Here is a 22,834-nt window from a genome sequence, read left to right on the forward strand (position 1 = left end):
TGGAGTTTGCTAAAAAAAAACACCTGAAAGACTCCAAGATGATGAGAAATAAGATTCCCTGGTCTGATGAGACCAAGATAAAACATTTTGGCCTTAATTCTAAGCGGTATGTGTGGAGAAAACCAGGCACTGCTCATCACCTGTCCAATACAGTCCCAACAGTGAAGCATGGTGGTGGCAGCATCATGCTGTGGGGATGTTTATCGGCTGCTGGGACAGGACGACTGGCAATCGAAGGAAAGTTGAATGCGGCGAAGTGCAGGGATATCTTGGACAAAAAACTATTTTTCCATCCATCCATCCATCCATCTTCTACCGCTTATCTGAGGTCGGGTCGCGGGGGCAGTAGCTGTAGCAGGGACGCCCAGACTTCCCTTCCCCCAGCCACTTCATCCATCTTTTCCAGGGGGATCCCGAGGCGTTCCCATGCCAGCCGAAGGATGTAGTCTCTCCAGCGTGTCCTGGGTCGTCCGCGGGGTCTCCTCCCGGTGGGACGTGCCCGGAACACCTCACCAGGGAGGTGTCCGGGAGGCATCCGAATCAGATGCCCCAGCCACCTCTTCTGGCTCCTCTCGATGTGAAGGAGCAACGGCTCTACTCTGAGATCCTCCCGGATGACCGAGCTTCTCACCCTATCTCTAAGGGAGAGCCCGGACACCCTGCGGAGGAAACTCATTTAGGCCGCTTGTATCCGGGATCTCGTTCTTTCGGTCACGACCCACAGCTCGTGACCATAGGTGAGGGTAGGAACGTAGATCGACCGGTAAATCGAGAGCTTCGCCTTTCGGCTTAGCTCCTTCTTTACCACAACGGATCGATACAAAGTCCGCATCACTGGAGACGCTGCACTGATCCGCCTGTCGATCTCCCGTTCCATTCTTCCCTCACTCGTGAACAAGACCCCAAGATACTTGAACTCCTCCACTTGGGGCAGGATCTCATCCCCGACCTGGAGATGGCACGCCACCCTTTTCCGACTGAGGACCATGGTCTCAGATTTGCACCTCAAAGCTATTTTTTAATTGAAAAAAATTCCACAAATAGGTCAATCAGCGGGTGCCGAACCGCGAATAGATTAGTTTAGCGGCTATAGGTAATGATAATGAACACGTAAATTAAAAAATATTAAACCCTGCGTGGGTTTGCTCCAGGTGCTTCGGTTTCCTCCCACATCCCAAAAACATGCAAGGTAGGTTAATTGGAGACTCTAAATTGCCCGTAGGTGTGAATGTGAGTGCGAATGGTTGGCAACCAATCCAGGGTGTACCCCGCCTCTCGCCCGAAGATAGCTGGGATAGGCTCCAGCGCGCCCGCGACCCTAGTGAGGATAAGCGGAATGGAAGATGAATGAATGAATAATATCCATCCATCCATTTTCTGAGCCGCTTCTCCTCACTAGGGTCGCGGGCGTGCTGGAGCCTCACCCAGCTGTCATCGAGCAGGAGGCGGGGTACACCTTGAACTGGTTGCCAGCCAATCGCAGGGCACATACAAACAAACAACATTCGCACTCACATTCACACCTACGGGCAATTTAGAGTCCCCAATTAATGCATGTTTTTGGGATGTGGGAGGAAACCGGAGTGCCCGGAGAAAACCCACGCAGGCACGGGGAGAACATGCAAACTCCACACAGGCGGGACCGGGGATTGAACCCCACTCCTCAGAACTGTGAGGCTGACGCTCTAACCAGTCGCCCACCGTGCCGCCTGAATGAATAATAAATCAACTTATTATTAATAATATTGTTTTTATAGGCCAGTCAAGGACACAGTACTTAGCATCAGTAAGACAGAATACTAATAATTAATATAAAACAATAAAGTGCTAATAATAACTATAGTACAGTATATCTGAAAACTCTAAAAAACAATAATAATAATAATAATATCCATCCATCCATGTTCTGTACCACTTATCCTAACTCTGGTCGCGGGCATGCTGGAGCTATCTTCGGGCGAGAGGTGGGGTAATAATAATAATAATAATAATAATAATAATAAGGTGTTAAATGTCTCTCATGTACCTAAATATGGTAAAAGGATGGTTATTATTACCCGCCTTCACATCACTGAAATTTACAGGCCGCACTCGGGTTTTTCAAGGTGTCCCACGGCGTAGATTTCCTTTCCCGGATTTCCTTTAACCTGGCCGTTTTCCGGAAAAGATCAAACCGTTCACTCCTCCGTCTTGTCATCCGGAGCACATTAGCGTTTGGCCTTTTAGACCCTTCAAAGTTCACGTGTCAGCATTTACGTTTTCCGAGGACTAATTAATGAAGACATGGTCGCAAACACAGCCTTTCACAGCTGAAACAAAGTCACTGTGCACCTAATGATAATTCAACTATCCGTTAAAAATAAGTCAATTAACTAACTAACAAGAACCCAGAAAACAAGAGGAAAGAAATTACATTTGTTCAATTAATTCACAACTTTGAGTGGTGAAATTCCTGGATTCCAACTTCTCACACCAAAATTACTTGTTTTTCCTCTCCACAACCTTAGCAGTTTTTTCCTCGTAATTTTTTATTTCATTGAAAGTTTTGCTAGTGGTTTTTGGTCACTCAGGAGAGCGTAGACCTCCGTCAACGCTAACAAATGTGGAAAAAAACCCTGGTTCCCAACTTCTCATGCCAAAAATAAAATTTTCTTCCTCTCAACAGCCTTAGTAGTTCTTGCAAGTACTGTATGTCAGTCAGTAGAGTGTACACCTCCACCAAGGCTAAATTTGTAACTAATGAGAAAGAAAGTCCTGGATCCCAACTTCTCACACCAAAATAGATTTTTCTTTCTCCCCAAAACCTTAGTTGTTTTTGCTAGAATGTTTCTCAGTCGAACTCAAACTGTTTAAAAAGATGTTGGGAAAAAAATCCTGGATCCTACCTTCTCACACCAAAATTTGGGTTCAAACCATCATGTAATCAACCTGTAGTTCTGCTAGTTCTCGCAGCATACACGGGGAGCCTGCTATCCTGATTTCTGGGTTTGGTCATGTGACGTTCGCAAAGCAAGCATGAGGGCACTTGTGACGTTAATTCCAGTCAACAGCAGAGGGCAATATTGCCCAACATGGCTGGCCCCTGGGATTGGTGAAACTTGATGAATTTATTTATTTAATTCTTATTCCATGAATGCAATATTAATCAGTATACCGTGTTTAGACTAGTGGGGGCACAAACGACTTATTCTTACAGCAAAATGTTTTGTGTTTCCTTCCGCTTTAATAGCTTTTGCCAATAAATCACACAGTAGAGGGCTGACCTTTGACAAGGCCCTACTGTTAGCAAATAATAAAAAAATCCTTGATCTCAACTTCTCACACCAGAATTCCTTTTTTCTGTAATCGGTTCAGTAGTTTTTTTTTTCTGCTAGGAGACACATCAATTTTCTTTACTGCTTATCCTCACTAGGGTCACGGGCTGCTGGAGCCTATCCCAGCTATCTTCGGGCAGGAGGTGGGGTACACCCTGAACCGGTCACCAGTCAATCGCAGGGCACATAGAAACAAACAATCATTCGCACTCACATTCACCCCTATGGGAAATTTAGAGTCTTCAATCTACCTACCACGCATGTTTTTGGGATGTGGGAGGAAACCGGAGTGCCCAGAGAAAACCCAGGCAGAGAACATGCAAAATCCACACAGGCGGGGCTGGGATTTGAACCCCAGTCCCCAGAACTGGGAGGCGGATGTGCGAACCAGTCGCCCACAGTGGCAGCCCAGGATACACATGTAAAAGTAAAATGTAACTCTGTTGAGCACAGAAGCCAAATCATTAACAAAGGTAAAACACAAAACATGAATCTCAACTTCTGACACCAAAATTCCTTCTTCCGTTCCACATTAGATGTTTTTCTATTACATCATTTATCAGCGTGCACACCTGCATCAAGGCTAAACTGTTAAAAAATGTGGGAAAAAAAAACTTTTCACACCAAAATTCCTTCTTCTTTCTAAGGTTGTACCTTAGTACCTTAGTACTTTTTTTTTTTTTTTTAGTGCATCACCTAATAGGGTACAGATCTGCAGCAAGGCTGTTTGTAAATTTTATTATTTAAAATCCTGATACCAACTTCTCACACCAAAATTACGTAGTAGTGTTTTATTTAAATTTAGCTGGGACACACATACAATACTAGAATGTAACCCATTCAAGTGCAGACCTCTGCCAAGGCCAGCAGAGGTGAAAAGAAATTGTGCACCCCAACTTCTGACACCGGAAATCCTTCTTCCTCTCAACAACCTCAGTAGTTTATTGTAGTGCATCAGTCAGTATGCCAAAGACCTGCAACAAGGCCAAATTATTTGTAAATGTTAAAAAAAAAAAATCTTATCTCAATTTCTCAAACTGAAATTACCTTTCCTGAGAATAGGTTTGGTAGTATCTTTTTTTTTTTGTTTGTTTACTTAATTCTTCCAGGACACACTCACTCAACAGCGAACAGATTTTCACCAAAGCCAAACTGTTAGCAGATTCTGGATGCCCAACTTCTCACACCAAAGTCCCATCTTTTTGGGTTGTGTAGTTTTTTTTGCATAATCCTGCTGCCAATCAAAATAATCCTTTTGTACTTGGCGGCGGTGATTTAGTAGAGCAGAGCTCTTCCAAGGCCAAACAGTTTGCCAAAGTGAAGTGGTGGAGAACGTCGCTTCTCTCCATGAGGACATTACGTTTGAGCATGAAAAAGCTGTCTGGCGATAGAAAACAAAGCACACGCTGTTTGGACATAATCTCGCCAGCCGGCCATGCAGCCGAAGCGTTAAAATCCAGACGTCAACATTTAGTTGGATGAGTGATAAAATGAGACTGTCAGGCGTGACAACTACACGCAGATGATGAATGAGAATTAAAAGGTGCGTCGGTGGCACCTTTTACGTGGGGCCCTTCTTGGGGATTTGGCAGAGTTCCGCCATCTGTTGACGTTATGAAGACGAATGGAGATGTGATGTGCTGCATTCAAAGCAACTCCAGCAGCCTTTCGAAATGAAAACCATGAAAGAAGGCATTCATGAAAGGTGACTCTATAGGCCCCTTTCACACGGCCTTCCTGGCAAAATGGCATATCCAGAGGCATAATGGTATAGTTTCATTTTCAACTGGCTTAGTGACAATTGCTTTAAACACGAAGGGGTGCAGTCAGTGTGTGTCGGGTGTTAAACTAAACACTTTTGTCGAGGCCCCTTACACACAGGCGGTGAATTCGGATGCTGGAAAAATCACGGGTGGACTTATACCCCTCCCTCCCACATCGGTACCTTAAACACAGCTAGCGTTCCGCCTACAATGCCACGTCAAAAGCCAGCAAATTCGCAGGTGTTCTTCAACCACCCCCCTTCATGTCTTTGTACCTTACACACAAGTGTTGTTTCTCATCTGTTACACCTCCAAATTCGTGGGTTGACTTCAAGCCCACTGTTATGTCTCTGTACCTTACAAACAGGTAATATTCCCTTCGTAATAGTATTCCTTTTACCTACCTCATCTCCATCAGTACCTTACAAAAAGGTGGCGTTAAGTCCCTGCTGCTACGGGTTTGCGGGTCGACATCAACCCTCCATCGTGCCTTTGTACCTTACACACACATCCACCTTTCACACAGGTGGTATGTTGAAAGCCGACAAATTTGCGGGTCAACTTCAACTCCTCATTCCACATTAGTACCTTACACACAGACACATTCCACCTCTGATACAAAGTTGGATGGTGACTAATTTTTGGGTCAACTTTAACCCACTGAACCAGCATCAGTACTTTACACACAGCTGGCGTTCTGCCTCTGATGCTACATCGGAAGACAGAAAATGTGTGCGTCAACTCCACTCCCCATCCTGCATTGGTACCTTACACAAAGCCGGCATTCGGCCTCTGATACTATGATGGAAGCTGGTAATTTCCTGTCTTGAGCTCAATGCCAATCTTGTATGAGTACATTACATGCAGGTGACACTCTGCATCTGTTAAACTTCTATGGGTCGTCATCAACCCCTCACCACCGCAAATTGGTGCCTCACACACAGATGCTGTTATGCCTTTGCTACGCCACTGAAGCCTGATCATTTTTTGGGTGACTTCAATCCCCCTATCCCACACCAGTACCTTAGACACAGGACCAGAATCCAGGAAAATGCTGGCTTATAGAGTCGATGTGAACGGGGTTTTTCTGACAACAATATGTAATTTTGTTTTCAGGAGCGGGAGGTTGGTCTCCGCTGACCTCCGACTCATCTCAATGGTTGGAGGTTGACCTTGGAGAGCGGACCACCATCACCGCGGTGTCCACTCAGGGACGCTACGGCAGCTCTGATTGGCTGACATCCTACCTGCTCATGTTCAGCGACACCGGTCACAACTGGAAGCAGCATCGGCTGGAGGACAGCATGGGCGTATGTGTAGGAATTCTCCAAATTTCACCAAATTCAATTCACCAAAATTATTACACACAAACCCACATGCTTGTAAAACTAGATTGATCTCCACCAAGGCCAAATTCTGGAGTCCAACACACGCCTTCCTCTCCACAAGGTTTCTCAGAAATCGATTCAGTTTGGTTGTTTAAGTAATTTTGCAGTGCCGACCTCTGTCAAGATCCATCTGGAACAAAAATTACAAAAAGCTTGATAGCCAACTTTTCACACCAAAATTTCTTCTTCCTTACCATAACCTTGGAAATTTTTGCTAGTATCTCACTCAGTTGGGCTTAGATCGCCGCAAAAAATGCTTGATACCCAACTTCTTATACCCAAAGATTTCTCAGAAATTTATTTGAGATTTTTAGCGTAATTTTGCAGCAATGATGTACGCCAAGGCCAAACTGTTAACAAATGTTTAAAAACAATTTGCAATCCACAACTTCTCACACCAAAATGTATTCTTCTCCCACAAGATTTCTCGGAAATTGGTGTTGCTGTGTTGGCGTACTTTTGCTAGCACAAACATGGATATAAAAGTAGAAAGTGGTAGGTAGTACAGCGCAGATAGCTGCCAAAATTCTGGACCCCAACTTCTTACAATAAAATTCCTCATTCTTCCTTTCCACAACCTTCATAATTTTGACTTTAATGTCACTCAGTAGAGCGCAGACTTCCGCCAAAGCCCAGCTGTTCACAAATATGAAAAAAATGATCAATCCCCTACTTCTCACAGCGTGATTCCTTCTTCCTCTCCACAGGCTTTTTTTCAGAAATTGATTTAGTATTTTTTTAAAAGGTAATTCTGCTCACACACACGTAATTATAAGACTAGAACCACGGACACACTCCTCCACCTAGGCCAAACTGTGAATAAACAAAAGGTTTCTTATAATTGCTGTAGCTGTGTCAGTGGCACATCTGTAGAACAATGCTATGCTGTTGTTAACTCATGAGCCAAAATACTAACGTAACTCCCAAAACTGTCCCTAGTGAGCTTAGCCAGCTGAGCTAACAAGCCTGGCCAGATCAAAATGTAATAAATTGTCATACATTGAGGCTAAAATGCACTTTATCATAGTCATACTCTAGGCTGTAAAACTAGTGGTAATTTGCATAATTCGGAGCTGATTTCCTTTTTAAACAGTACGACCTGCAGGGATCTGTCCATCCTGCTGAGAAAAATCACATTTATCATGATCGTTTTGAGTCAATGTTAATAATACATGCAGAACGGAGGATGAGCTGCTGCTGACGTGGACAACCTGTTGCCATTTCTGAGCCACCCGGCACCATTTAACTGCCCGGGAACACGCCCGTGCGGACTACAGCACAGCCGTAGGCTAAAATAATACGTCCAGCGTGCTGCCGAGATAAAAATCCAGGCCAGATAGATGCACCAGATCATGATGATAAGAAGAAGGCGGACAAGATATTATGCTATTGATATATGATATTATGGTTCATATTATGGTTCATGAGATGGAAAACTGAATTGGGACACGTTGGTTTTGTGGTACGTTTTATACACTATGTGGACAAAAGTAATGAGGAACCTACAGAGAGCGCAAATTGGACATGTGGAGTCAGGACAGAAATATTGGGACACATACAAGAAGTACAGAAAATGTGGACAACATTTTGGGACACAAAATTGAAGAAAATGTGGAGTTTTGGACAAACGTTTTGGGACATGTACAGGAAGTGAAAGAAAAAGTGTGGACAAAGGTATTGGGAATCCTCCATCCATCCATCCATTTTCTTCCACTTATCCGAGGTCAGGTCGCGGGGGCAGTACCTTTAGCAACTTCCCTCTCCCCAGCCACTTCATCCAGCTCTTCAGCGGGGATCCCGAGGCGTTCCCAGGCAAGCAGAGAGACATAGTCTCTGCAGCACCATCTGAATCAGATGCCCGAGCCACCTCATCTGGCTCCTCTCAATGCGGAGGAGCAGCGGCTCTACTCTGAGCCCCTCGCAGATGACCGTGCTTCTCACCCTATATCTAAGGGAGAGCCCAGACACCCTGCGGAGGAAACTCATTTCGGCCGCTTGTATCTGGGATCTTGTTCTTTAACCTTATTGAAGAAAATGTGGATAAAAATATTAGGATATACAGGAAGTAACGATAATGGGGACAAGAGTATCTGCAGAAAGTGAAAAGTGTAGAAAATGTGGACATAAGTATTGGGAGAAGTACGGAAGTGGTGAAATTGTGGACAATTTTTTTTTTGACTTGAGTTTGTTGTCACATTTCTGTGGGGCCAATTATACATTACTCGTCCACTCACTGTAGTTGTCTCGCCACGCTGCACTATTTGCATATCTGTTGTTGACCAATACTGGCCACTCATGCCAGAGTAGCATCTGCTCCATTTGCACACTGATTGAGGAGTATCTGCAACATTCGCACAACCAACATTGTCCCAGATTATCGCGCTACTCGTCACTTTAAACCGCATACACTCCTTGAAGTCTCGGCGCCCTTTGCACAATGGTCATTGTACCGGACTATTGCAATATTAGTAATTCAAACTGCTCTAAGTGCTAGAGGACTCTGCATCTTTTTGCACAATTGTCAAAAAAAAAATGTACCGGCCTTACCAGATAACTAGCAACCCTTTACTGCTCAGTGACTGTTTTTTTTTTGTTTGTTTTTGTCAATGTCTTATGTCTCAAAAGTGTCTGTTGTCGTACTAGAGCGGCTCCAACTACCGGAGACAAATTCCTTGTGTGTTTTTTGGACATACTGGGCAAATAAAGATGATTCTGATTCTGAAAAGTATTGAGATACCTAACGGTAGGGAAAGGTACAGAAAAATGTGAACAAAATGATTGGCACACTTAACTGAAGGACATTTGGAGTTTAGACAGATGTCTTGGGACACCTGCAGGAATTGCAGAAAATGTGGCCAAAAGTGTCAAGAAAGGGAAAAGCGAAGAAAACTCTGAACAATTGTATTGGGACACATACTGGAAGTGACAAACATCTGGACAAATGTATTGGGACTAGGGTTGGGAATCGAGAACCGATAGTAACCGGGACTAACGTTCCGGTTCTACTGGAACCGTTCAAATTTAAAAATTTCGGTTCCTGGTTTCGATGCGTAGTTCTCCAGCCACAAAGAAGTGGCGAAAAACAATGAAGAAGCAGCGTAAACCAATGAAGAAGAACACGCACGATGACTTGTGCCCAACGGCGGCGGCGATCAAAAGTGTGTGTTAACTTTGTTAAAATGAATGACCAGTCGCCTCAGTGCAACACTTGGAATAAGATTATATTGGGCAAAGGAGGCTTTCACGATGTGTAGCGTCTGACGCGCTCCGAGCATCAGCCTACACCGTGCGAAGATTCAGTGAAGTCAACTCACAGTCAACTGGGTAAGTGAAACAATAAAACATTGAGACAGCTAACAAGGTAAACAGTTGGTTGCACTTCTGCACTGATGTTTTTTAGCATTTATTTTAGTCTTCAAACCAACAGAAGTGCCGATGACCAAAAAAAAAAAAAAAAAAGCTTAACATTGGGCTAAAACCGTAGCAACTTTCCTTTGGACAAAATTCACATAAACTTTGTCTCAGAGTATCACAAACACTAACCTTGTGCCTCATCGGTGGGAAGGGAAAGGAATCAGCGTTTTATAGCATTTGCTTCCATCCATTTAAAAATCACCGGTGCCGTGTGAAGTTACAAAATGCTGAGTTCCGTTGCTTACCCTTTAAAATAAAAGACTACAAGCAACAGTAAGTCAAGTTAAAACTTGCACATATAAACCATTTGACGTGATGAAAGAGTCCCAAATAACTATTTTAACAATTCTATATTTAAATTTTAGCTGAAACATTAATCAATGAATATTAAGTCAATTGGGTTAGTTCCACACACGTTGCCTTTTAGTTCATAGGTTTGATATTGATACTGGTTATAAAGAACCTCAAGTCAAATGTTCATTTTAGTCTATGCTGCGGGCTGGTAAGAAAATGGATGTTCATAATTTGGACACCCTTTATTTAAAACCATGCAAACTTTTTTGACCGAGCCCCCTAAAAGAATCGGAATCGAGAATCGTTTGGAACCGGAATCGAAATAAGGAACCAGGAATCGGAACCGGAATCGCTCCAATTCAAACGATGCCCAACCCTAATTGGGACACCTAAAGGAAGGCAGGGAAATATGGACAAAAGTATTTGGACACTTAAAGGAAGTGAAAAGTGAAGAAAAATGTGAACAAAAGTATTTGGACACTTAATTGAAGAAAACTGGAGTTTGGACAGAAAACAGGAATTAGAGAAAAAGTTAAATGCAGACAAAATTATTGGGACACCTATGTGAAGTGAAAAAGTGAAGAAAATTTGTATAAAATTATTTGGACATCTACAAGAAGTGAAAAATATTGCAGACAGATGTATTGGGACAGATACAGGAAGTGGAGAAAATGAGGACAAATGTACAAACCCCAATTCCAATGGAGTTGGAACATCGTGTAAAATAAAACAGAATACAATGATTTGCAAATACTTTTCAACCAATATTCGATTGAATACACTACGAAGACAATATATTTAATGTTCAAACTGATGAACATTGTTTTTTTGTTGTTGCAAATATTCTCTCATTTTGAATTTGATGCGTGGCACGGTGGCCGACTGGTTAGAGCGTCAGCCTCACAGTTCTGAGGTGTGGGGTTCAATCCCCGTCCCCGCCTGTGTGGAGTTTGCATGTTCTCCCCGTGCCTGCGTGGGTTTTCTCCGGGCACTCCGGTTTCCTCCCACATCCCAAAAACATGCATAAATTGTTGACTCTAAATTGCCCGTAGGCATGACTGTGAGTGCGAATGGTTGTTTGTTTCTATGTGCCCTGCGATTGGCTGGCAACCAGTTCAGGGTGTACCCCGCCTCCTGCCCGATGACAGCTGGGATAGGCTCCAGCACGCCCCCGACCCTAGTGAGGAGAAGCGGCTCAGAAAATGGATGGATGGATGGATGGATGAATTTGATGCCTGCAACGTGTTCCAAAAAAGCTGGGACAGGGGCAACAAAAGACTGGGAAAGTAGAGGAATACTCTCAAAAACTCCTGTTTGGAACATTTTCCAGGTGAACAGGTTAATTGGAAACATGTGAGTGTCACGACCACCCCCGAAAGGCTCAGTTGTTCACAAGCAAGAATGGGTCAAGGTTCACCACTTTTTTAACAACTGCGTGAGCAAGTAGTCCAACAGTTTAAGAACGTTTCTCAATGTACAATTGCAAGGAATTTAGCGATTTCATCATCTATGGTCCATAATATCTTCAAAAGATACAGATACAGATACACGGCAGAAAACCAACATTGAGTGTGCTGTGGTCTGACGAGTCCACATTTCAAATTGGTTTTGGAAATCATGGATGTCATGTCCTCCTTGCCAAAGAGGAAAAGCACCATACGGATTGTTATCAGCACAAAGTTCAAACGCCAGCATCTGTGACGGTATGGGGGTGTTTTTAGTGCCCATGGCATGGATAACATGCTGGGAAGGCACCATTCATCTCAAAAGGTACATACAGGTTATGGAGCTGATGGAAAAATTATATATCGCATTATCGCATAAAAACACATTGTTGCTGTAACTGCATTACGATGATAGCACCCTTGTTCACTGGAAACAAGAGCAGTTTGGAAAAGTACTATAGTGCACATTCCACAAGGCACAAACCCCCGCACATCCAGGCACTGACCACATCTTGATAACAAACAATTCCTTAAAAGGTCACGGAATGTGATACCACCTACTCAAGCTTTAATAAAAAGAGCTGCGCAAGGACAGGCCCCTCAGAGGAGTTGGGAGAGATAAGCGCAGTGCTTGTTCTTGTAGCTGCTCTCACTTTGCAAAGTTACTTAACTCAAGTTGTGATTCTTACTTCTGTCTCCTTCCTTGGTGTGAGCCTGTTGGTTTAAATAACCCTGAAGGAGCAACAAATATGCTGCCATCCAAGCAACATCTTTGTTTGACAAAAATGAGGACACATGTATATGAGGACACTTAAAGGAAGTGAAAAGTGAACAAAAGTATAGGGACACTAAATTAAAGAAAATGCGGAGTTTGGTCAAAAGTATTGAGACACATACAGAAAATGAAAATTGGGGAAAAAAAGTGGACCCAAGTATTGGATCTCTGCCCCAACCACTCATTGATTTATTCATTGATAATATGTAGTTAACATGATTGTGTTCCTTAGTGTGTTGTTTTTTGTTGTCAGTCTTTTTCAGGCAACATCAACGCGGACAGTGTGGTTCAGCACAAGCTACAGCAGTCGGCCATCGCTCGCTTCCTGCGTCTGCTTCCCGTGGGTCGGAACCCCGGTGGACGCATCGGACTGCGGCTGGAGGTCTACGGCTGCCCTTACAGTGAGTCGCCCACTTCTGCTCGTTAGAAGAGACGCCAGTGGACCATCAGGCTTTAATGAAGGAACATTAAAAACATCACATCACATCACACGTCTTCTTCCTCCAATTGGAATTTTGTCTGGCTCTCCTGACGGTTTAGCAGCGACAGACACACAATCTGGGTTTTATTTCTCACCTCTCTCTCATATCACGTCGTACGTCGAGATAGTATTTTATTGAAGGTGAGCGGCAAACAACAAATTAGGGTTTGAAGCCAGGGTTAATGTTTCAAAAAAGGGTTAGCGCTTCAAATTAAGGTTTCAAGTCTTGGTCAAGGTTTTAAAAAAGGTTAGGACATCAAATTAGGGTTTTGAGCCACAGGGTTTCAAAACAGGGTTAGTGTTTCAAATTGAGTTTTCGAGCCAGGTTTAGGATTTCACTATAGGGTTTCACTATAAGTTTAGAGTTTGAAGCCATGGTTAGGGTTTAAAAAAGGGTTGGAATTTCAAATTAGGGTTTTACTTTATTTTATTATTCTTGATATAGTCTTGAGTCTTACTGGGCTAATCTGGGACCTTGGATATCTAATTTTGTGCCATATCATGTGTAAATGTGTGTTGGTATGACACAAATTCCTTGAATTCTTGAAATTAGGGTTTTAAATGAGTTTCAAGCTAGGGTTGGGGTTTCAAAAAAAGCCTGGGCTTAGGTTTCAAACTAGGGTTACAAGCCAGGATTGGGGTTTGAAACAAAGGCCAGGTTTTCGAATTAGGGTTTCATACACAGGTTGGATTTTAGAACTAGGGTTTCAAGCCTTGGGAAAGGTTTCAAAACGTTTCAAGCGTGGGGTCTGGTTTCTAAAAAGGCTTTGAAGTAGTTTCTAATTAGGGTTTTAAGATGCCTACGGTTTCCAATTAGGGTTTCAAGACACAGTTAGGGTCTATGGGGTAATGTTTCAAATAAGTGTTAGTTTCAAATTAGGGTTTCAAGTCAGGTATAGGGTTTCAAACAGAGTTTAGGGTTTCAAATTAGAGTTTTAATCCACAGTTAGAGTTTCAAATGAGCATTTTAAGCCAGGGGTTGGGTTTCAAATAAGGGCTTCAAAGAAGGGTTTCAAGCCAATTTATGGGTTTCAAACGAGTGTCAAGATTTCAAATTAGGGTTTCAATGCATAGTTAGGGTTTCAGCATACTGTAAGGTTTCAAGCTTTGGTTTGTGTGTTCGTCTAGTTGTGGTTCTTGTTGTTCTTCAATAGAGCAAACTGCGCTAAGTGCTCTTTGAGATTTTCCCTCTAAAAATGAGCAAATAAGTCACAAGTAAGCACACTTGTATCCAGCCTACTCTTGACAGTCTTCTCATTGGTGGACATGGTCGTGACTTGTGCTCCTCAGCTTCTGACGTGATGTCGTTGGACGGCGAGGGTGGCATCGTGGCGTACTCATGGAGCGGCGTGTCGAGGAGCTCGTCCAGTGAAGAGGAGAAAGAGAACGAGGAGGAGGTCTCGCTGAAGTTCAAGAGCCTGAAGAATTGTGGGACGCTGCTGCACGCTAAAGGAACCTGGGGACTTGGACTCAGTGTGGAGCTGAAAGCAGGAAAATTCGTCATGGCGACCACAGGAGAACAACAACAACAAGGTATCAACATCCATCCATAGCCTATCCCAGCTATTATCGGACAGGAGGTGTGGTACGCCCTGAACTGGTTGCCAGCCAATCGCAGGGCACATACAAACAAACGACCATTCACACTCACATTCACACCTACGGGCAATTCAGAGTTGTCATTTAACCTACCATGCATGTTTTTGGGATGTGGGAGGAAACCGGAATGTCCGGAGAAAACCCACGCAGGCACGGGGGGAACATGCAAACTCCACACAATCCCCAGGGATTGAACCCTGGTCATAAGAACTGTGAGGCAGACGCTCTAGACAGTCACCCACCGTGCCGCCAGGTATCAACATACTAACCAAAAACAACAGAGGGGTTTGAAACAAGGGGGTGGCTTTCAAATAGGTTTGAAGTCAGGGTTAGACTTCAATTTTGGGATTCAAGCCAGGGTTACGTTGTCAAATTTGTATTTCAAAGGGTTTTAAACCAGCACTAGGGTTGACAGTTAGTGTTTCAAGCCTGGGTTAGGGTTTTAAATTAGCTTCAAGTCTTGTTTTGAGCAAAGGTTCCAAATTACGGTTTCCCGACGGGGGTTGGGTTTCTAGCCAAGGTTAGGGTTGCAAGCCTTATTTAGAGTTCTAAAGTAAGGTTTCCAACCAGGGGTAAGGTTACAAACAAGGGTTGGGCTTTCAAATTAGGGTTTGTAGCCTGGGTTAAGGTTTCAAATCTCGTTTAGAGTTTCAAATTATGGTTTCATGCCAAGGTTAGGGTTTCACCAAGCGTTAGGAGTTCAAAGCAGGGCTTCAAGTCAGGGTTAAGGTTACAAAGTAGGGCTTCAAGTCAGATTTCTAGGTAGGGTATTATTGTTTTTTTTAAGTTTGAATTTCTCCAAAGTCGATATAATATCCTTTGTGTGTTCTGCTGTAATTGTTGAAAGTCATACGATGATCCATTGACTTACTTGTGAGTCATGCTTTCATTTCAGATGTTTGTCATTAGCTTGGTGCGCTCAAGTGAAACTTGAAAATCAGATTTGATGTTCACTCCTCATGTGCAATATTCACTATCTGTATGTGCAATAATCTTCTCATTGTCTGCTTTTGGCTGGAAAGAATGGTTTATCTTCATATTTCCTCTGCTTATCTCATCTTTTTCATGCTATAGCAACAAACAAAAACATTTGCATTTCAATTCAGAAATGCACGCTTTAAAACTTTACTACGACTAATACTATTCCCAATATCACTACTATTAATTCCATCCATCCAGCCATCCATTTTCTGTACCGCTTCTCCTCACTAGGGCCGCGGGCTTGCTGGAGCTTTTCCCAGCTATCTTCGGGCGAGAGGCGGGGTACACTCTGAACTGGTCGCCAGCCAATCGCACGCTACTAATTCTACATCTCCTACTACTTCCACTATTATTAATACTACATCTACTACAAATTTTACTAATATGATTTCTCCTAGTACTACATTTACTCCTACTACTACAAGTAGTTTGACTCTGAACGGTACTCCTCCTCCTCTGCCTCCTTCGCCTCTTACTACTAATAATACTAGTACTAATACTGTACTGCTATACTTCTACCACTCATGCTACTGCTAATAATACTACTACGACTGCAGCTACTATCATTACTGCTTCGACTGTTAACACTACAACTGCTATTAGTCCTACTAATTCCACTTCTACTTATATTATTTCTACTACTACAACTACTAGTCTCTCTTCCACTACCACTACTACAACTACTGCTACCACTACTTCATTCCAATAACTATAACTACTAATCCTACTACCACAACCGCTACTGCTACTACCAATACTTTGACTACAAATACTAAGACTACAAATTCTTCTCGTACTACTTTTACAACTATTATTCCTATACTGTACTACTATACTTCTACTATTAAAGCTACAACTACTAATCCTACAAATACTAATACCATGATACTTACTCTACTAGTACTCTGTCTACTAGTGCTATAGGCCACTACTACTACTACTACTATTACCAATACCAATCCTACTAATAGTATTTATACTATACTGCTAATAATAAAAATGCTAAAAGACAACTATTAACTACTAGTACTAATACTACTTCTAATACTTCTATTTTTTTCAATTACTACAACTACTACTAATGATAATACTGTACCACCGCTACTACTTCTGTTAATAATGATGCTATAGTCTATTCATCCATCCATCCATTTTCTGAGCCGCTTCTCCTCACTAGGGTCGCGGGCGTGCTGGAGCCTATCCCAGCTATCATCGGGCAGGAGGCAGGGTACACCCTGAACTGGTTGCCTGAACTGGGACATACAAACAAACAACCATTTGCACTCACATTCACATTCACACCTACGGGCAATTTAGAGTCTCCAAATCATGGATGTTTTTGGGATGTGGGAGGAAACAGGAGTGGCCGGAGAAAACCCACGCAGGCACGGGGAGAACATGCAAACTCCACACAGGCGGGGCCGGGGATTGAACCCAGGTCCTCAGAACTGTGAGGCTGACGCTCTAACCAGTCGTCCACCGTGCCGCCTGCTATAGTCTAATGCATTCCAAAACAAGAGTTGCATGAAAACATACAGATGGATCTTACTGTCAGCTGTTTGTAATATGTTTTATCACTTTATGCAAAAGCGATTCTTGTTATCATGCGCCAGTGACAAAATAAGATATTTATTCTTTGGATTGTAAATAAGTTGTTGACTAGGAGACAAACTCCTGCCTCCTCATTTTCAGATGAAGATGTTTTTGTCCATCATCTTCTTCCTCGGCTTCCCCCGACACCAATGGATACATTTTTAACGACTGCGTTGGGTTTCTTCTGGAGCTTTTCCTTCCTTCATTCTCCCCACAGAGCTGGACCTGTGGGAACCTGGCCCTGCCAATTTGGAGCCGCCGACGCTCATCTAAGATTTATAACGTCTCACGTTTGGCGTGAACGCCGGAATATTTGGCTTCACATCTCCACTTTTTCTTCTTGTGATGATGAAGATGATGATGAGATACGACAACCCGACTTTCAACCTCCTGCTGGGAGACAACATTGTCTCTGGAATACACAAAACTTTTCCTTTCAACTTTGTTTGATGTCTTGTTAGAAAGTTATTCTTCTATTTTGTCTTTTTTAGTCCTCAAATCAGACAGATGACAAACAGTTGACATGATAAAAAACTTGTGAGACTTTTTTTAGGCACCATGTACCGCACTATGTGCTGGATCTGGCGGACCTTACTTGAGACGATACCCGTAAGAAAAGGACACTGAATTCTGAACAAAACAAAGATGGAACAGCCTACTGAATGGACTGTGTACGATTTCAGAGGGTCACATTTTTGGGGGGACCTGGTGGGGCACTGCCTCGAATATAAAATCACCTTGACAGTATCTGGTTTTTTTTTCTCCCAGCATGGACTTCCAGTCCCGGACGTCGGCATGTGGCTTCGTTGGGCAGCCTCTTGGATGACCAACAATGGCACCTGGTGGCCGTAGAATGTCACGCGGCTCGGTGCAACGTCACCGTGGACCAGCACAGGGAGACCGTGGACCTGCCGCCGCGTTTCCACCACTGGCACATCCAGCAGGTTCTCTAAAAACCATCGCCGCCATCTGCCTTCTTCTCTCTGTGTCATGCTTCACGTTTTGCATCCTGGTGTCTTCCAGCTGAGCGTGGGCGGAATTCCCAACATTCCCGACAGTAGGTTCCGAGGCTGCCTAGAGAACTTTGCGTACAACCAACATAACCTGATCGAGATGGCCAGACGTGGCGACCGCCGAGTCACCGTGACGGTCAGTCAGTGACGGCTTTTCTAATAAGGTCAAACGTCAAACGAATAGACAGTGATGATCTTTACATTTGTGCTAATTGGCTTCACATTTAGCTAGCAACATTTTAACAAACCACAGAATTCCATGCAAACATAATAGGTCAAATCCAAGAAATAATGTTTTCCCTTTTATGTTAGCCTTTGTTGTGTAGATGTTGGATGTAGTTGGGCACTGCCCCACTGGCCCCATCATGCAAATCACCACTCTTCTTGACACAGGGAACTGGTTTCTCTCTCCTTTGCTGAAAAATAAGACTTCCAATGGCCATGTGTTATAAATTCATCATAAAACGTGACTGAAATAAAATGTTGTCTAGCAAGCAGGCGCGCAGAAACATACAGTAGATCCTCACTCCGGTTATTTTACCTCATCACATCAGTTGTTGCTAGACAGAATTGGGGCACTATAATTTTTGCCCTACAGGTGCATAAACCTGCAGTTTGTAAAGTAATTTTCACCTAAGCTACTATTAGAGGACACAAAGCTGATTAAGTCTATCAGATCTAACCTCTAACATCTGTATTTTTCATATTTTTTAGATTTTTTAAATTTAGTAAATACGAGGGCTGGGCGATAAATTGAAATTCCATCCATCCATCCATCCATTTTCTTCTGCTTATCCGAGGTCGGGTCGCGGGGGCAGTAGCTTCAGCAAAGAAGCCCAGACTTCCCTCTCCACAGCCACTTCCTCCAGCTCTTCCGAGGGGATGCTGAGGCGTTCACAGGCAAGCCAAGAGATATAGTCTCTCCAGCATATCCTGGGTCGTCCACAGGGTCTCATCCCGGTGGGACGTGCCCGGAACACCTCAACAGGGAGGCGTCCAGGAGACATCCTAAACAGATGCTCGAGCCACCTCATCTGGTTCCTCTCAATGCGGAGGAGCAGCGGCTCTACTCTGAGCCCCTCCCGGATGACCGAGCTTCTCACCCTATCTCTAAGGGAGAGCCCGGACACCCTGTGGAGGAAACTCATTTCGGCCGCTTGTATCCGGGATCTTGTTCTTTCAGTCATGACCCACAGCTCGTGACCATAGGTGAGGGTAGGAACGTAGATCGACCAGTAAATAGAGAGCTTCGCCTTTCGGCTTAGCTACTTCTTCACTACAACGGACCGATACAAAGTCCGCATCACCAGACGCTGCACCGATCCGCCTGTCGACCACCGACTCACAAGGTCCCGAGTTGAGGTCAGCAGCGCCCCATCCCCACTATGCACAGTGTTGATGATGCACTGCTTCTTCCTCCTGAGACTCCGAATGGTGGACCAGAATTTCCTCAAAGCCATCCGGAAGTCGTTCTCCATGGCCTCACCGAACTCCTACCACGCCCGAGTTTTTGCCTCAGCGTCCACCAAAGCTGCATTCCGCTTGGCCAGCCGGTACCCATCAGCTGCCTCAGGAGTCCCACAGACCAAAAAGGCCTGATAGGACTCCTTCTTCAGTTTGACGGCATCCCTCACCGCTGGTGTCCACCAACGGGTTCGGGGATTGCCGCAACGACAGGCAACGACTACCTTACGGCCACAGCTCCGGTCGGCCACCTCGGCAATAGAGGCGCGAAACATGGTCCACTCTGACTCAATGTCCCCCACCTCCCCCGAGACGTGGGTGACGTTCTGCCGGAGGTGGGAGTTGAAACTCCTTCTGACAGGGGATTCTGCCAGACGTTCCCAGCAGACCCTCACAATACGTTTGGGCCTGCCATCGTCCCCTACCATCGGAGCCAACTGACCACCAGGTGGTGATCAGTTGACAGCTCCGTCCCTCTCTTCACCGAGTGTCCAAGACATGCGGCCACAAGTCCGATGACACGACCACAAAGTCGATCATCGAACCGCGACCTAGGGTGTCCTGGTGTCACATGCACGTGTGTACACCCTTATGCTCGAACATGGTGTTCGTTATGGACAGTCCATGGTGAGCACGGAAGTCTAATAACAGAACACCTGCTGAGGCGGCCGACCGGAGCTGTGGCCGTAAGGTGGTCGGTGCTTGTCCTCCCCGAACCCGTTGATGAACACCAACGGTGAGGGATGCCGTCAAGCTGAAGAAGGAGTCCTATCGGTCCTTTTTGGCCTGTGGGACTGCTGAGACAGCTGATGGGTACCGGCTGGCCAAGCGGAATGCAGCTTTGATGGTCGCTGAAGCAAAAACTCAGCTATGGGAGGAGTTCGGTGAGGCCATGGAGAAAGACTTCTGAACGGCTTCGAGAAAATTCTGGTCCACCATCCGGCGTCTCAGGAGGGGGAAGCAGTGCACCATCAACACCGTGTATAGTGGGGATGGGGCGCTGCTGACCTCGACTCGGGACGTTGTGAACCGGTGGGGAGAATACTTTGAAGACCTCCTCAATTCCACCGACACGCCTTCCCATGAGGAAGCAGAGTCTGGGTTCTCTGAGGCGGGCTCTCCTATTTCTGGGGTTGAGGTCACCGAGGTGGTTAAAAAGCTCGTCAGTGGCAAGGCGCTGGGGGTGGATGAGATTCGCCCAGAGTTCCTAAAGGCTCTGGATGTTGTGGGGCTGTCCTGGTTGACACGCCTCTGCAACATCGCGTGGACATCGGGGACAGTGCCTCTGGATTGGCAGACTGGGGTGATGGTCCCCCTTTTTAAGAAATTTAAGAAGAACTCCTCAGCCTCCTTGGTAAGGTCTATTCAGGGTTGCTGGAGAGGAAGGTCCATCGGGAAGTCGAATCTCAGATTCAGGAGGAGCAGTGTGGTTTTCGTCCTGGCCGTGGAGCAGTGGACCAGCACTTCACCCTCGGCAGGGTCCTCGAGGTGAAGTGGATACAAGCGGCCAAAATGAGTTTCTTCCGCAGGGTGTCCGGGCTCTCCCTTAGAGATAAGGTGAGAAGCTCGGTCATCCGGGAGGATCTCGGAGTAGAGCCGCTGCTCCGCCACATCGAGAGGAGCCAGATGAGGTAGCTGGGGCATCTGATTCGGATGCCTCCTGGACGGCTCCCTGGTGAGGTGTTCCGGTCCGCCCCACCGGGAGGAGACCTCGGGGACGACCCAGGACACGCTGGAGAGACTACATCCTTCGGCTGGCCTGGGAACGCCTCGGGATGACCCCGGAAGAGCTGGAGGAAGTGGCTGGGGAGTCCCTGCTAAAGCTACCGCGACCCGACCTCGGATAAGCGGGAGAAAATGGATGGATGGATGGTTACAAGCAATACAATTAAGCTCATTCACAAGTAAAATTAGGCTACTTTATGGCTATTTCGCTCAGAAGATAAGATATGAATATCCACAGAGCTATGAAATTAAGGTGGTTTAAGGGTAGCTATAGCTTTGAAATAGTTTTTTTTTAAAAACTGGTAACAAGCTATGAAATTAAACTAGTTCACAAGTAGCCAAGTATAAAATTTAACACGCTGGGCTCTATTTTGGTGACCGGCGTAAATCAGGCACGGTGTGTGGGTTGGACTCAGTGTTGGTAATTCCATGGACCAGTGCAACCGGCACATTTAAAAGAGGGTTGTCTGCGCTGCTGTGGCCGTGATCACAGCCGAGTTCATTCATGTCCGTCAAAGCGGCTTCTCTCATCCTCTTTAAATGCGGCTCACAATTGCACACTGACAGTCTTTGACATGGCGAAAGAAGAAACTGATTTGCTAGAGTCTGGGAGGTCGATGCAAAGTACGTTTATAACGAACTGCAAGCAGACCTCCACGGGCGGATGATGTAAAGTTGGCTTGGGAGGAGATCACAGATCTACGCTGTGAAGTGGGGACTTGGAGACCGACCCCCACCCGTGATCATTTGTGTGCCCCCATAACTGTGGGATAATTTCAACAATATAATAATGATATGAATAAAAATAATTCATTCAATAATGATTAAGAGAGTTTCATGGCCGCTGTTCACATACTGTATTTATGAATGGAATACGTCTGACATCCACCACACGTTCACGGAGCTTGCCTATCTGCCTGTGCCCGATCAAATTCGTGAAAATTGTGTTAGACCAGCTGCGCCAATAGTTAGCCGTTGTCTCAGCAAGCCTAAATTCAGACAGGCTTTCTGCCTCCAAATTGTCACACCGCTCGGCGCATCTCCCAGGAAAAACCCTCACTGCGCCGAAATGGCCAGCTTGGCACAGACCATTCTGCCAAATTGGCAGACGTGCAGCAAGACTTGCGCATGGATGAAAATCATTATTTGCGCCACGCCGCAGATACGCTGTCTACGAAAATAGAGCCCTTTATTCCAAGTCCATGGCTAGTTAGCTACGATGCTAATCTGCTTAGCTATGAAATGATAGCATTGTCCATAATTCTAATAGATGTAAGATTATTCATAGTGTCATTTAATGTTGGTGGTTGAAAGATTTTTTTTTTTTCACCATCGAGGCATTGTTCAATAAATGGCATCTTGCCATCTGACTGCCTTGATATATAGATTATGTTTATCCTTTATTGGCTTTTTATGATAAATTAGGCGATGGGCAAAGGAGTCTCTCAGCATAACACCTCCATATTGGCCATTTAGACCTCCCTTGCTTTTTAAAATTCATACTCACTGGGGAGCATTTTCACTATAAAAGTCCACACAAAAATGATGAATACTGGAGGAAGAAAGTGGACCTATTCACATGCTC

General features: G+C 44.7%; 1 protein-coding gene across 2 annotated transcripts in view; it reads left to right on the forward strand.

Annotated features, from left to right (window-relative positions):
- LOC133489302 (contactin-associated protein-like 4) overlaps positions 1 to 22,834 on the forward strand; it is a 112,980-nt gene that overhangs the window by 38,071 nt on the left and 52,075 nt on the right. For both annotated transcript variants that reach the window (XM_061798242.1, XM_061798243.1), the window contains exons 3-7: positions 6,194 to 6,387; positions 12,647 to 12,794; positions 14,165 to 14,407; positions 17,816 to 17,991; positions 18,071 to 18,196. In XM_061798242.1, coding sequence (XP_061654226.1) covers positions 6,194 to 6,387; positions 12,647 to 12,794; positions 14,165 to 14,407; positions 17,816 to 17,991; positions 18,071 to 18,196 — 887 coding nt within the window. The remainder of the gene's footprint in view (positions 1 to 6,193; positions 6,388 to 12,646; positions 12,795 to 14,164; positions 14,408 to 17,815; positions 17,992 to 18,070; positions 18,197 to 22,834) is intronic.

This window comes from Phyllopteryx taeniolatus, chromosome 14 (assembly GCF_024500385.1).
Source record: "Phyllopteryx taeniolatus isolate TA_2022b chromosome 14, UOR_Ptae_1.2, whole genome shotgun sequence".
In the NCBI taxonomy this organism is placed as follows: Eukaryota; Metazoa; Chordata; class Actinopteri; order Syngnathiformes; family Syngnathidae; genus Phyllopteryx; species Phyllopteryx taeniolatus.